The following is a 15,199-nucleotide window of genomic DNA, read 5'->3' as shown; positions in this document are numbered from 1 at the left end:
GTGTGTGTGTGTGTGTGTGTGTGTGTGTGTGTGTTTATGAGAGAGAGAGAATTTTTAAAAATGTGGTTTATACTCTTTTAAAATTTCTACTTGCTTTCTTACGCATTCTTACATAATCTTACTTTCATAAGACAAATGACACTCCTCCCTCCTTTTCCTGGGTGATGTGTTACCCCAGTGAGATCCATGATTTGGCATTTGAGTGCTTACTGCATATGCAGACGCTATATAGTTTCCACATCATGAAAACAAGTGCAAACCTCTGCATTTCACTGGCCTACTCTGGGAATTTGGCTTTTCTTTTTACTGTCTATGATAAAAACCTAAACCACATAGACTATTTTGACACACACACAAATTATGCTGAATTTAAAGATGTCAGTTTAAGAACAAAACCTAGCTCAAATTTGTTTGGCGTTTCTTTCTAACTTACCAGGATAACTTAGAGATAACTCTAGAGCTGAACATTTACCCCTCCTTGTCCTTCCTTGTTTTTTTTTTTTTTCTTCTTTCTTTTATTAATTTCTTTCTAAAAATTATCAGGGCCTGATTGAATTATAGTACATTTTTTCTTGTCAGAATTGATTTGATTTCTGGTGCCTTGCTTCCCGGCCTACACTGTAATGATGAAGAGGCAGGAGATGGATGAAGAAGGGAGTCAAAATGCTGCTCTGGATTTGGGTTTCTGCCTGGGTGCTGTCTGCTGCCAGAGACAGATGGACTTGGGGAGGTGGAGCCGGGTCTTAATGAGGAGGGAACCTCAGGGTAAGGGGCTCCCCTGTGGAGTGGGCTGGCTATGTCCTTTTCTACCCAGCCACTTTGACCCTGGCCCAACATTAGGACCTATCACAAGGTTAACAGAGACTCAGCTTTTTTTGTTGTTTTTGTCGTCTTTAGTTTTTAGCAGTTTGACTATGATGGGTATGGATGTGGATTTCTTTGAGTTTTTCTGTTTATGGTTTGCCAAGCTTCTTGAATCTTTAGGTTTATGTCTATTGTCTAACTTGGGAATCTTTAAGCCATTACAACTTTAAATATTTTTTCTGCCCTGAATTTTTTTTATCTTCGTCCTCTGGAGTTTCAATGACTGAATGTTAGACTTCTTGATGTTGTCCCTCAGGTCCCTGAGTCTCTTTTCATTTTTTTTTTTTCAAATTATTTTTTCTCTCTGTTGTTCAGTTGAATACTTTCAATTGATTTGTCTTCAAATTCACAGACTCATGTCGCATTCGTTCTGCTGTTGAGTCCATCTATGGAGATTGTTATTTGTGTGACTGTATTTTTTTAGTTCTAAAATTTTCATTTGGCTTTTTATACTTCCCGTTTCTTTGCTGAGACTTCCTACCCTTCCTTTCATTTCAAGAGTGTAGTCCCTTACTCCTTGAAGTATTTTTCAAGTTAGTCACTTTTAAGTTTTTGTCAGATAGCTCCAGCATCAGTGTTATACCTGTTTTGGCATTTGTTGATTGTTTTCTCCTCACATTAATTGGAATGTTTTGATTCTCTATATACTGGATAGTTTGGGATTGTATCCTGGAAATTTTTAATCTAATGAGACTCTGAGTTGTGTTTAAATACTATATAGATCATGTTGATGTTTTTTTTTTAACAGGCAATTGACCTGGTTGGGTTCAGGCCTCAAGTTCCAGCCAGCTTCTATGGATTGTGACTTCAATATCAGTTCTGTTTTCAAAGACTTTGCAGTGTTTTTCAGACCTGTCCCACATCCATGCCACCCTCTGGCCTGTCTGGGACAGGGGCAGAGGTCTGTCTGTTAGCTCTGTTCTCAAAGTTTTTGATATACTAACAAAGATCAGATTAATGAACATATAGCAAGGGGGTGAGCCCAGGACTTCATAAACCACTTTTTGAGGTTGCTTTCCTTCTCCATGATTTTCCTAGTATTATCTAGTTCCCTGCATTTTCTGAACCTTTGGCCAGAAAGATTGGGCTTTAGTTTCTCCATGCGTTGCTGCACATTTCCCGCGATGGTGCTCAAGTCCAAGGCCAAGCTTTGGGAGAAGAGAGACAGAATATACTCAGAGGGGTTCACCCTGGCCTCTTTGGCCACTGCCTCAGATTGGAGAGGAAGTTCCCCTCTCCTGAGAGCTCTAGTTGCCTGTGGCCCCTGCTGTGGCCCCCACCATTACCTCTGTGGAATCGCCTGGGAGTTGGGATGCAAGCATTAAGAAAAGAAAAAAGAAAGGCAAGGGGGAAATGGGAAATTTTTCCCACTCTCTCAGAATTAGGAGACCCCTTCTCTCCTTGAGCCTGAACAAGAGGGCTTCCCTGGATCTCAGTGTGTGCCAATGCCTGTTTTCAGTATGAGTCTGACTTACATGGGAGGCAGGAGCAAACATACCAGAAGAAAAACAATGGTGACCTTATTGCCAGTTCATCGACACTTTGAATTCTAGTCTTTCCCCCCAATCTACCTGCTAGTATTAGCTTTTCAGATTCCTCAAATAGCTGCTGCAAGCATTCTGCCCATGTTTTATTGCTGCATTTAGTGGACAGCCTGGGGTGGAGGTGTGCTTGCCCATCTTACTCAGAACGGAAACTGAGATTCTTTTTTTAAATAAAATTTCTGCATGGGATATACAAGTTTTAATTATTATCACAAAATGTGTAACCGATCCCTGGTCTTTTTGAAGCAGGCTGACTCTGAGGAAGAGGCCTATTACAGGAGAATGCCGTGGGGAAGGGATGTGAGCTGCCACCCCAGAGACTTTCAGAGCTCCTGGTCACACTCCGGTGAAGGCCTAAAAACCAAGACAATCTAAGGGCATTCCAGAAAGGCAGTGGCCGATGCTCGCAAACTCTCAGCTGTGGCCAGATTCACATCCTGTCCAGGCATAATTTGGTGCCTCCTCCTCCCCCAACAACTTGCACAACCCTCTTCTTTTTCTAAAAAGGAATAAACAGTTTTCTTCAATCATTGTTTCCTGCCCACTAACAGATGCTCTTAATTAGCACAAAATTGCAATGAAATTGCTAAATAAATGTATTTTGCTTCTTTGGGATTTGTTTTTCCCAGAAAGCTTAGCCTTACCCGACATCAACACATCAACATATACTCAGTGTATTGTTTAGTTTGAGTCAAGCACTCACAACCTTGTTCTTTTCCAAGGGCACAATCATAATGCAGAGAATCAATTATTAACCATCTCTCCCAACAGAAATTGCTAGTTCTCAAACCTTTCAGGACCTTATTACCAGTGGGAATGTGCATTTGGGAGTATTGAAACTTTATGAAAATATCCCAAACACTCTACCAATTATCCATCACAATAAAAAACCCGATGGTTTAAATCACTCATCATACAATTCCATTCCTAAAGAACTGTAACATTGAAACACAGAGGAATGGACCATTAGAAGCCTTCTTTTATGGCTTATTTTATATTTGTTTTTTTATACCAAAAAAAATGTGAAAAAAAAAAATGCTTATAGGAAATTCGCTCATACAACCAGTAGAGGTATTGTTTTTAGTTTGACAATTTCTGCTTGGGTTTCATGAGGTCATTAAAGGATGTGGGGAAACTGCTTGTGAAGAAGAAAGTTGTTATTCCAAATTTCAAGATAAGACGAGCTTTTGCACAAGGCAGTACCAGTGGCTTTCTTTTCTGGGTCATGGGTGGGTCTCCTCTTTTCTATAATTTTGTTTTTTGTTATAATGCAAGAGTTTTATTTGGGGTTAAAAGTCTTGAATTAATATATTCCTCTTATGTGCACAAGTTTAAGCTTGTAGGCAAAAGTGTATTTTAAGAGATAGCTTTATTTTGTGCATTATTTTTTAGGAGGAAAATCTTGGAATTCGGTTTTTTTGGCTTGAAAGAATCATTTTCATTTTTCAAGAAACACATTTAATGCTGAAATCATAAATTATAAAAATATCCGAAAGCCTCATGGCTACGCTTGTTGCATTCTTTTTGTGCCAAATCCATTATCTTTGTGCACCAGCTTGGACTGACGCAGCGGCCACTTTTCACCCTTTGAGAAACACAATCTCAGATGTCTGTAAAACAGCCTCTGAACAACATAAGTTTGTTGTGTATAACGTCATTTGCTGTCCTTAATTTTGATTTTGGGAAATTTTTCTATGTAATCAAAACATTTGCTCCTCATTAGAAGAAGCCAACTCACTTTTCAATGCACATTTCCTGGAGAAAGCGCCAGATAATGCCTTCACAAACAAAGGCGGGGGCTGCTTCCTCTCCTCAGAAATCCAGCACTCTGCCTTCCCTGAGATGCTGGTCCATGCCTGAGGAGGGGCTCCTTTATAAGAGTGACCTGGTGGTTTAGTAGGCAGGACTACCGATTGATTGCAAAGGCTGGAGTCCCCTGCCTCTCCCCACCCCCACCCCCAGTCCCTGCAGGGGCCTCAGGAGCATGGCTGATTCTCTATGGCAACTCATTGTGTATGCTTCATTTGACATTTGAGCTCAAGCCTGCTGGGGACAGACAGACCAGCCCCAAATGACAGTTTACCTCCAACCATCTTCTGCTTAAATTGCTCCTTTACTGTCTGAAGAGGTAGTGGGGGCACAGACAGGACTTGGAATCCAAGTTCCCATCTCTCAGGAGTAATGGGGTTAGCATCGTTCTGGCCACTTGATATTTGGAACATGTAGAAAAGAGTGTACTCTGGAGTTTAGGAAATTGTTTGGGGGTAAAATCATAATGATACATTTTATTTTAGAAAGAAATTTATTTTATTTCAAAAATTTTTTTACCTTGTTCTATTAAACACTGCCCATTGGTATTTTCAGGGGCTCAGAGAATTCTGTTTGTGGGATTTTTGGAAGGACAAATATTAATGTATTCATTACAGTATTAAGACAAATGATAAACTTAAGGAGATGATAAAAGTTAGTGGTTTCCTTAGGGAAATAATCACAAATTACTGTCAGATTGATTCCAATAAGAACATTACATGAAATGTTTTTTAAACAGCTCAACCAAAGCAATAAGCCAGAGCACTTCTGGGGGCATCTCTTTACTGTGTGTTTCCATTAAATCCCCACCTGAGACCCCTCAGCTTATGTTATTCACTGTTCCAGCTGCCATGTTGAGGTCAATACTCAGTTGGAAATGAGAAATATCAGATTGCAAGTAGGGTATTGTTTGTGGATCCTTGAGATAAACCTATAATTTCACCATATTGATTCCCATAAGATGCTGTACAGGGGAACTTACATTTGGCCCCCGAAACCTGCTTTGCACCCTGGGAGACTGACCTGTATAGACCAACCTCAGCCTCTGTCTTCTCCGCCTTCCTGTTGGGTTTGACAGTTAGTGTTGGTAGGCGAAAGGACAGGATGTGATAGCATTGGTTATGTTCCTCTATTTAATACCTTCTCCATACAGTTTCTCTCTCCAGGTTCCAAAAATTCCTAACACTACTTGCTCGTTTAAGTTTATAGTTTATAAGGGCTCTCTGGTGCTACCAGCCTCAGGCATTGCATTATTCCTTACTGGTTTCCTTAAACCCTGCCCACGCCTTTGTAAAGAGTCTATTAAATTCTTCTCAAATTAGCCGGTTGGAAGGATCCCACTGTATCTTACCAGAACCCTAACTGATGTTTGCCTAGGTCACCCAAATGACAAAGTTGTTTATAATGTAGATATCATAATCTGTCTCTTTCACCTTATTTTAAGTAAACACTCTCTTCTGGACTAGTCCACTTCCGATTTAGAATCAAATAGAGCAGGGTTCAGCAAACTACAGCCTTGCAGGCCAGATCCAGACTCTCGTCTGCTTTCGTAAATGGAGTTTATTGGAACGCGGTCACGACCACTTGTTTACTTTCTGTCTATGGCGGCTTTTGAGTTACAGCTGGAGGTGTGGAGTTGCAACAGAAACCGTACAGCCTGCAAAGACTAAAACGTTTGCTACTTGGTCATCACAGAAGAAATTTATTGATTTGGAGGAAAACCGTAATGGGTGAACTTTATCATTTTCATCAAGAGACTCCTAGGCCAGATGCCGGGGCGTTTGTGAGTGGTCCCACAACGATGCCATGGGAAGCTTTAAATCCCTAGGCCTGGGCAGGCTCACATTCTGAAGCACTGTGTTGCTGTGATGACGGTGGTGACGATCTGGGAAGGCATCTTTGTCATTTGATGTAAGAGTAATGTGGCCGAGCAAAACGGGAGGTGTTCATATTTAAATGTGCTTATCATTTATGATTTCCTAATTAGTTTCCTGAAAAGAATGGCTCTCCCTAGTGTTTCGGCATTTCTCTACCAAAGTTATTTTGGATGTATTCATCTCCCCACCAGACTGGGAGTGCCTCTTGGGACAGTTCAGGTTTTATTCATATCTGTGTTGACCAATGCCTAGCATAGTGGCTGATGCTTCGTAAATATTGGCCAAATGATAATCAACATCTAATTCAGAGAAGGGAAAAAAAAATAAGGGGGAGGGCAGAACACATTAACTGGGAAGGTATATGAACTAATGTTCTCAGGCTCTCTGACTAGAGTCTCTGCCTGTTCAATTTTCAAAGAATAAGAACAGCCATAAGAAAAGGGACCCCTCAGGGCAGCCTGACTACATAATTTGTGGGGCCCAGTGCAAAATGAAAATGTGGGGACCCTTGTTTAAAAATCATTAAGAATTTCAAGAGAGTGTCAGCAGAGCATGAAACCAAGAACGGGCCCTTCTAAGACTTGGCAGGTTGCATGCCCGTGGAACTGGCTCTGACTTAAGGATTCCCAAAAAGGGGCAAGCTGTGGAAAAATCGGCGAGGGTTCTTTAAGAATGGAGGGACGCTGAGCCACAACAAGATGGTACAGACCTGTCTGGCAGCCAAAACTATGGGCCCTAGGGACTCTGTTCAATGATTAATAACCTGCCCTGGAACAACTCTTATCAGTTGCAAAGTGTTTGCAGTTATCTCAGACCCTCACTCCAGAGTGTACTCCTTTCCCCAAACCCACACTGACTAACCTGCTTGCTCCCCCACTCCTCACTGCTCTCTGTTTCACTCTAAGTCACCTGGGCCACCTGATCTAGGAGCAACAAACCACAATTGTACTAAAGCATCTCAGGATTAGACTGTTAAGGTGTTTCTTTTCTGGGTGACAGTTCTTGCCTTAATACCTATCTTAGCCTGTTTGGGTTGCCATAACAAAATACCAAGGACTGGGTGGCTTATAAACAACAGACAATTATTGCTAATGGTTCTGGAGGCTGGAAGTCCAAGATCAGGGTGCCAGCATGATTGGGCTCTGGTGCAGGCCCTCTTCCAGGTTGCAGACTTTCTACTTCTGGCTGTGTGTCCTCACATGGTGGAAAGGGCTAGGGAAGTTTGTGGGGTCTCTTTTATAAAAGCATTAATCCCATTCACGAGGGCCGTACCCTCACCTTCCAGAGGTCCCACCTCCTTGGGCATTGGGATTTCAACATATGAATTTGGGAGGACACAAACATTCAGACTATAATAATATCTAACTGAGGAACAATGTATATACGTGAATGATCCCTGTGTCTTGTCTCCAGAATACTCCCTGCTTCTGTCCTCACCGTAAGAGGGAGTTTGAGGTGCATCCCAAGCACTCTGCAGGAATGCCTGTGCTAAGATACCCAGCTTTTCCAGGTGTTAGATACTCACCTTGCCAGGAGCTGAGCTTCCCCCGGCCCCCAGCCCTTTCCCACCCTATGCCATGGGCTGTACTCTCCCCCTGGAATTATAATGAGCCTCTAGGGAAAGAACCATAGGTAGGGAACTTTGAGCTCCAACACGGACTTTATGACTCCTACTCCCTTTTGACTGGAGGGGTCCCCATTTTTGTTTCTTCCAGACCACCACCTTCCCCCCACCCTTCCTTCACTCCACCACCTTTACTACAAAAAGCCCTTAGGGTTCATTTCTAGCTACTCTATTCATGGGAGCTCCTCATGTCCGCTGCTGAGAGATAGGGGCCACCTCTCAGTGCTAGAAGGCCACCTTGGTGGTGACAACTCCGGGGTCCTCGCCTGCATGTGCAAGGTCCCAGAAGTCAGGAGTTCTGGAACACTGGGTGGCATTACTGGCCTCGTCTGTTTTTGTACTGGGGAAGATGCCCAAGCACCCCAAGAATTTCAGGCATGATGGTTCTGAGACAACTTTTAGGGAAGTACGTATTTCTGAAGCACTAAGCTCTGGAAACTGTAGTAGATAAGGGGATATTACTTCTCAATGGGGAGCAGCACCGTGTAATACAAAGCTGCAGTTGAGAGAGCCGGATGGGGTCAAGTGAAGTTTGTCTTTGATCAGAAGAACCAGATGTCCCCCGGGGCCTTTACAAACTCCTGCTTAGCCTGGTACTGGGCTTTCTCAGGTCTCATTTGTCTCCTTGTGACTGATGTGGCCTTAATGACAGCAGCTTCGAACCAGCTCCCTGTCCCCTGCACACAGACGCGTTTACTTTGCTAGAGCAGCCTTGTTGCCTGTCTGATACTCTATGTCTTTTCCAATCCCCGCCCCAAACTCCTCATCCCTTACACACTGACCTTCGTTTTCTCTCTCACAGGGTCCCCGGTGGCGTATAGACCTCCAGCCTTGGGCAGGCCCTACTCAGTCTCTGGACGAAGAAGCCTTGAGGTTCCTGAGATACATCAGCACCACCCAGGTTGTGTTTCAGAAGCAAGTGGATTTGGAGATGATGTAAAATATACTGATTGCCCTCTTTAAAGAGGAATTCCTCAGTAAGGGGTGGGGAGGTTCTCAGCCGCTCCTAATGGGGACTTGATAAGGACATGGTTCCTGAGGCATCGCTGCTTGAATTTATCCCCTCACTTAGAGGCGGATGAGATGCCATCTATTCGCTTCAGCATCCTCTCCCTTCCAAGGAGTATCATCATCCTGAAATGTTTTAATGATTCATCCTGATGTGTTTGAAGGATCCACTTTAGAAAATTGCTCTGGAAAACCATCTGAAGTGATTCTTGCCCACGAGTAGGCAGTCGAACGTGTCGCAAAACAAAACCCTCGTCTGGAGGTCCGAGCTCCATCTTGTATCTGGAGGAATCTGCCTTTTTGCTTTTCTGCCGCAGATGCTAGGCAGACAGGGACACGCGAGGCCAGAGAGCGGAGGACACTTTGCAGGCAGTCCAAGGAGAAGCTCATGAATCCAGAGGGTTTCTGATCTTTAGGGCACTTTAAATCATTACTGAGCACCGGCCTGTGTTAGTGACTTAATGTATTGTGGCAGCTCCTGCCCAGCTCCACACGCAGGCTGAGGCAGTGCCCCGAGCAGACAGAGAGACCGTTCATTAAGGAGAGTCTACATTTCTTGACACATTAATCGGGAGATTCTATTTTCAAGTAGACTAATCCTGGGAGAGAGAGGCATAAGAAGAAATCAAGGCTGGAGGGAAATTTCACCCTGAACTGAGAGGTGCTCGTCAATTAGCATCTCAGACTGGCTGTGAGGAGTGTGTAGGCCTGCTTGGCAAACTGCACGCTGGAGCTAGTGTGGCACTGTGGACCCTGGTTCTTTGGATGTCCCTTTAGCCCACTGGCTCTTGGCATCTCACTCTTCCTCCCAAACCTCACTGGTGGCAAAGTCCATTTTTCATCCGTGGGAGAGGATATATTTTTAGGTCTTTAGAAGGCTAAAAAGAAAGGGTAAAAGAAAACCTCATTTCTCATATGATGCAGTCAATCAGGGATTTTAATACTTGTCACCTAGACATAGAAGTAAAAGCTTGTTGAATTAATCATGAGTAATGGGATGATAAATTGGTCCCTGTGCTTTACATAATTTTTATCTTATTTTGCTGCTGCAGATTAATTTGGTGGACTGACACAGACTTAATTAAAATCCTGAAATTGTAATTTTATAGTTTGGTTTTATGTGAAGGATAAGAGGCTGGATCTCTTAACTGTGACTTTAAGAAGCCCTTAAAGGCCCCAGAGAAAAATGAGACGACTAATTTATGAATTGAATTTGAGAATGATGGGCTCCACCCCCCAAAATAAATTGACCAAGTGAAAGCATCCAAATTCCATTTAGTATGTATTGCAGGTTAATGTTCTGTAACTTCTAAGAGGCATATTTACTTAGAAGAAGCTCTTGAGGCATGAAAGGGTCATTCCAAGCCTCCTTTGGGTCTTTCCCATAAGTTATGAGCTGAAAAGAGAAAAATTCTAAAAAAAAAAAAAAAAAAAAAGAGCAATAGCATTCTACAACGTGCTCTGATGTTGTGACCCTGGGCAATTTATTTTGCTTTTCTGTCTCTCGCTGTTTAGGTCTTGAAAGGGAAGAATATTAAATTACTTCCAAGGTATCTCTCAGTTCTGTGACCTTCTACTAACTGTGTTGACAGTAGTGTAGGACTGTTATTAACCAAGTATTTTTGAGCACCTACTACATGCCAGGAACTGTGCTAGGCCCTAGGGATATAGTCTATCCTCAAGAAAAATGAGCATACAGTGTCTCATTTGCAGAGAAATGGGCATACAATGATTGTTCAGCTTGATGAGTACAATGATAGAGATTTGGCTGATGAAGCTCTTTAGAAGGATTTTTATCCTCGAGAAAGAATCAGATAGAATGAGATAATCAGGGAACATTTTAATCAGGGGCGTTTTACCCAGGGTAAGTCTTGTGCTTTCATATACTTTTGGGTCACTACAAGGCCAGGAGATGGGAGCTCATCAGAGATGACACTAACTTGTTTTTAATCAGAATCTTTTACTAGCCAGTGCTCCCTCCCCATCTTTATGTAATGCAGAGCTTTTTTTTGGCTGCTTTTGGGGCTTATGCTTCATTTAGAACTCATTTTGAAAATGAAAATATATAAAACTGGCAGAATATTAGAGTCACTATTACCTAAAATGTTCAATTAGCATAGTGAGTCATAATGGGCAAGGAAGAAAAAACTTAAATCTCTAAAGGTACTAAAGCAAATTCCACTTCCATCCTCTTATGCTACTTAAAAAAAATTTCCTCAAATCTGTGTTCAAATTTATAAAGCAAGGCCCGGCATTTGTTACGTTCGTCATCGATTTATTCTTTCCTCAATTCAGCAAGCATTTGTTAAGCACTTGTTTCATGGCTGGCACTATGCCGGACACTGGCTGAAATACCACTCAAACCTGAATTAAATACCCACTCACTTTGGCAAACAGCTCGGGTGCGAGAGAATTCTAGCAGGGTGGACAGATAGGTGGGGACGCTTCCCCAGATCGAGGTCGTTCAGCGACAAGCGTAGAGCATGGGACAGTGTGGCATTAGACTGCAACAGGATGGTGCCCCTGGACTTGTGCATTGTTGTGACTCTGACGACATGATTTGGGGCCCTGTATTTTTTTTTATGAAACACCAGAGGATATGGTGTTTGGGCAGAGTGTGCAGAACATGAGGCTCAATTTAATTGAGTGTTGTTTTCTAATGCAAGAGACCATGATTGCATCTCTGAATTCTGGAGTCAGTGATACACCACTGCTAACTAATGGTTAATCATAAAAACAGTGCTCTGTTCTAAGAGAAGGCTTCAGATCTAGCTTTTTATGGCAACCCCCAAACCATATGCCTCCAGGAAGCATATCTTACAGTACAAAATTAATCTAAGCAACAGTTGCTGTTTTAAAAAAGAAATATTAAATATGTTTTAAAATCTATCTATCTCTCTAATCATCTACCTATCTATTTTTGAGAATAACATAAGAACCTGAGCTCTGGAGATCAGACTTTAGAATTTCATAACAACAGTATTTATAATATTTATAATACACACACATGCACACACACACCCCTGCGAATTGGGGGGGGGGGAGGATAAAAGCAACAAAAACACAACTTTTTCTTTGAAATTTTACCTTTCAAAATACAGTTGATCATTGAATTGATTCTTGCCAAAGGTCCCCAAATTTTAAGGTCTCCTCTGCCAGGTTCTATTCAAGGGTTGGCAGAAATGTTATTCAAGCTTTTGGGATATAAAATTAAATAAAAATAAATCAGGTCTCAGTAAGTTAAATAACTTAAAAAAAAACATTTTAGAAAACATTTTCTTCCTGGAGTCTATTTTCCTTTGTCTAGGCCTAATTTTATATGGCTAAAATTATAAGGAGAATTAGGAGAGAGAGAACGCAATTCCTGTAGTTGAAGCTTAGGTAAGAGTTATTGCCCTCACTTATTCTGCTTGCAAGAGGAGTTATTGAAGCCTTGGCCATAAATCTTCACAAGAACGTTTGAAAAATCCATATTTAATTAATTTTTAGGAGCTGAATTTTACTGAGTACTTAGTTGTTTTCAAAAGCTAATGTCTATCAACAAGATAGTTAATAAATGGTTAAAATGGAAAAAAATGTGTTTTATTTTTTGAACTAGGAGAGGAAAAGAGGAATATTAGCAGAGAGGTTGAATGGAAAAGAATACCTTTCCATATCTGTGCAAGATGAAGTCTGTGGAAGAAGAAGAAATGCTTGAAGAGTCATTTTAATATAATAATACCATACTCCCCAGTGATGGCAGAAGAGGAGCAGATGAACCTCAAAGCCCTAACCTTGACTCTTAATATTTACCTGACTCTTTGAGGCCTCTGGCTAATCATCATCGCTGCCTCTCTGGCTTTGTTAGGAGTGAGGTTGGAGGGGCTGCTGTTTTCAGCTTAGAGCTCTGACCCAAGAGTAGCCTCTTCCCTTGATTTGCTAAGGCACAGAGGAGGCCAGGCTGAACATTTCAGTGGAGCTTTACAAAGGGCTTTCAGTAAACTCACAGGACCACTGCATGAGAATCACTCGAGGAAGCTTATTAAAATGCATGTGCCCAAGTGTCAGCTCAAAAATTCTGATTTTGCAGATCTGGAGGAGACTCAGGAATCTGAACTTTTAAGTGCCTCCTAGGTCTGTGAGAAAGTGGGTGGACCACACCCTGAGAAACACCGTGGGAGAGGCCAGAGTTAGGTTCTAATGGTGTCAGGAGGGTGTTGTAAATGAGAACATGTGAACGCCCCCATCCTTTCTGTCATAATGGAGGTTCTTAGGGAGAGGTACACACAAAGAGCAATAGCAGATGGGCATCATCATGCCACTTTAATAAAAATACCCCAGGAAGCTGTCCTTGAGCAAATGGCTCAACTTCAAGGTCCAGGAATGCTTTAGGGGCTCACAGAACTGCCCTGGCCTAAATAACTGCTTGCAGGAGGCAGGGTATGGAATAGAGCGCCAGTGGATGTGCTTGCCCTCTCTTAAAAACAGGCCCAATGAACACACTGAGCTCTGGCTAATTAGATTAGCAACTTCATCTCCCTTGGGTGAACGGGTGGGGACTAGGAGGTGGGCAGGCAGAGGCATAATTTTCATTTAGATGTGGGAGAATAATAGGAACAAATTACAGAAATTAATATGTTGACACACCTAGTTAATAAATGTATTCCGTACTAGTTGCTTGGGCGAAGACTCAATCCCATTTATTATTATTTTTCCTTTAAACAGTGATTGTAGGCAGAGTTACTGGGTAGAGAAAAAAGAATATAAATGTATAGGGTTTCATTTTTTAAGCTTTCCTCTAAAAGGTCCAAATCCTAGCAAAATAGGCACCACATAATATACTATTTTCAGTTTAAAATTTTGGAAAATCAGTAAAATAAAAGAATTGGGTAAGCCTAGAATATATCTTCTTCAGAAGAAAATTGTTTGCTGTTATGTTTTCCAATGAATTAAAGCAATGACTGTTGTCTGTGATGTGACAGCAAGAGCTGCCGCGTGATTCGTGGAGCATGATGATGACTGTGAGAGTTTGGAGGGATTAGGGGGAAATACTGTTGCTCAGTAAGATAAATACCTTGGCCACCAACTTGTTTTCTTTGGTTTCAATAGCCTCAGCCATGCACACTGTCAGCCTCAAACACAAGACAAAAATTCCTTACAGAGTACATTTACTTAATGTGCATTTGAAATTAGAGCTTGCTTCTGCTTGACTTAGGTGCACATTCCCTTTGGCTTTCTTCTCTAATTTGATGGATGAGTTAAGAGAAGTGCTTTGGTTAGCTCAGGGAGAGCCTCCTTCTTGGCTGGGGCCCTCCCTCCTCTCTCTGAGGGAAAAAACTTACTTGAATCTTCTATCACAGAGAGTCCTGCCCTATAAACAGGGACTAGGGTTTAATTTCACTTGATCCAGATTAGCTGTTTACCTTGGAGAACACAGGCTACCTATCTGGACTGTGGCCCCACTTTATCTGCCTGAGATAAAGCATCGATAATCTTGTATCCTTCCGAGCCTACTACTGCTGTGGTTGAATCTCACAACTTCTGATAAGAATGCTGAGCGTAACAGGCCTCTGTGTTCTGGGAGCATTGTTCTCCATGTCTGGAATGCCCTTCTTGGTCTCAGCCTCTTGATCAACCTCTGTTCATTTTCCAAGACTAACACGCCTCTGCAAAGCCTTGCCTGACCCCTCCTCCCTGCCATCTTGGTTCCCGATTTGTTCTCCCCTATGCACTCTGTAAATAAGGCTATGGCAGCTCTTAACATCCCTTCGAACCTGCTAATGGTCTTCACGAGGTTACTTATAATCTGGTATTTGGAATTCCTCTGAATATTTTCCAGCAGTCTTGTGTTTTCCTGAGGAGGGACGTAGTTAGCAGTGGAGAAGGATATAACTCTCCTGTTATGGTTTTTAGGGATCAGGGAAGCAGTAAGTCCCTACCTGCCATTTATCATCCAACACTTTAAATTATTCACATTGATTTCCAATCCTTACAGATTGCATGTGATCACGTGAACACAGACAGCCTGGCTACCAACTCCAGCCCTGCAAAGAAGCCCTGGTTGGTTTGTCTCGATGACAGGTTTGGCTTAGCTCATCAAATCCGCAACAAGCAGTGTCGTCTGTATTCCTTAGGGTAAGTACGTTTCATGGCAGAAGAAAGCAAAAACAGTTCTGCGTGTGACTATGGCTTCTTAGCAGCACGAAGTTATGAATGGGTGCAGTGTATAACAGGTCGTACACTTTGCCTCCTGTCCTTATTTCAGACTCATCTGTCTGTTTATGTAACTGTGGGTGCTTGCAGATCACCCAAATGCCAAGGCCATTTTCTTTCCCATTCTGCTGGTAGTAAGCTGGCAACCTCAATTTTCAGCATGATTATGATCCTCTTAGTGAAGCCCATGATTTCCAGATAGAATTAGAACATTCTTACTATAAAGAGAGAGAAAAATATTAAGAATGTACCTAGAAAAAAGAAATTCGAAATTTTATATG

The 15,199-nt window shown here is 42.1% G+C and overlaps 1 protein-coding gene across 4 annotated transcripts in view; it reads left to right on the top strand.

Annotated features, from left to right (window-relative positions):
• The window catches only part of METTL24 (methyltransferase like 24), an 84,893-nt gene that overhangs the window by 20,472 nt on the left and 49,222 nt on the right, over positions 1–15,199 (top strand). For 2 of the 4 annotated variants that reach the window (XM_016137012.2, XM_036220927.1), the window contains exons 2-3: positions 8,521–8,619; positions 14,701–14,840. In XM_016137012.2, the coding sequence (XP_015992498.2) occupies positions 8,521–8,619; positions 14,701–14,840 (239 nt within the window). Of the gene's footprint in view, positions 1–120; positions 1,766–8,520; positions 8,620–14,700; positions 14,841–15,199 lie in introns of those variants that run through there. The other 2 variants (XM_036220930.1, XM_036220932.1) reach the window with 2 other exon arrangements.

This window comes from Rousettus aegyptiacus, unplaced genomic scaffold, assembly GCF_014176215.1.
Source record: "Rousettus aegyptiacus isolate mRouAeg1 unplaced genomic scaffold, mRouAeg1.p scaffold_m13_p_1, whole genome shotgun sequence".
Taxonomy (NCBI): Eukaryota; Metazoa; Chordata; class Mammalia; order Chiroptera; family Pteropodidae; genus Rousettus; species Rousettus aegyptiacus.
Note: the sequence above shows the minus strand (reverse complement) of the source record. Positions and strands in the feature narration are given on the sequence as shown.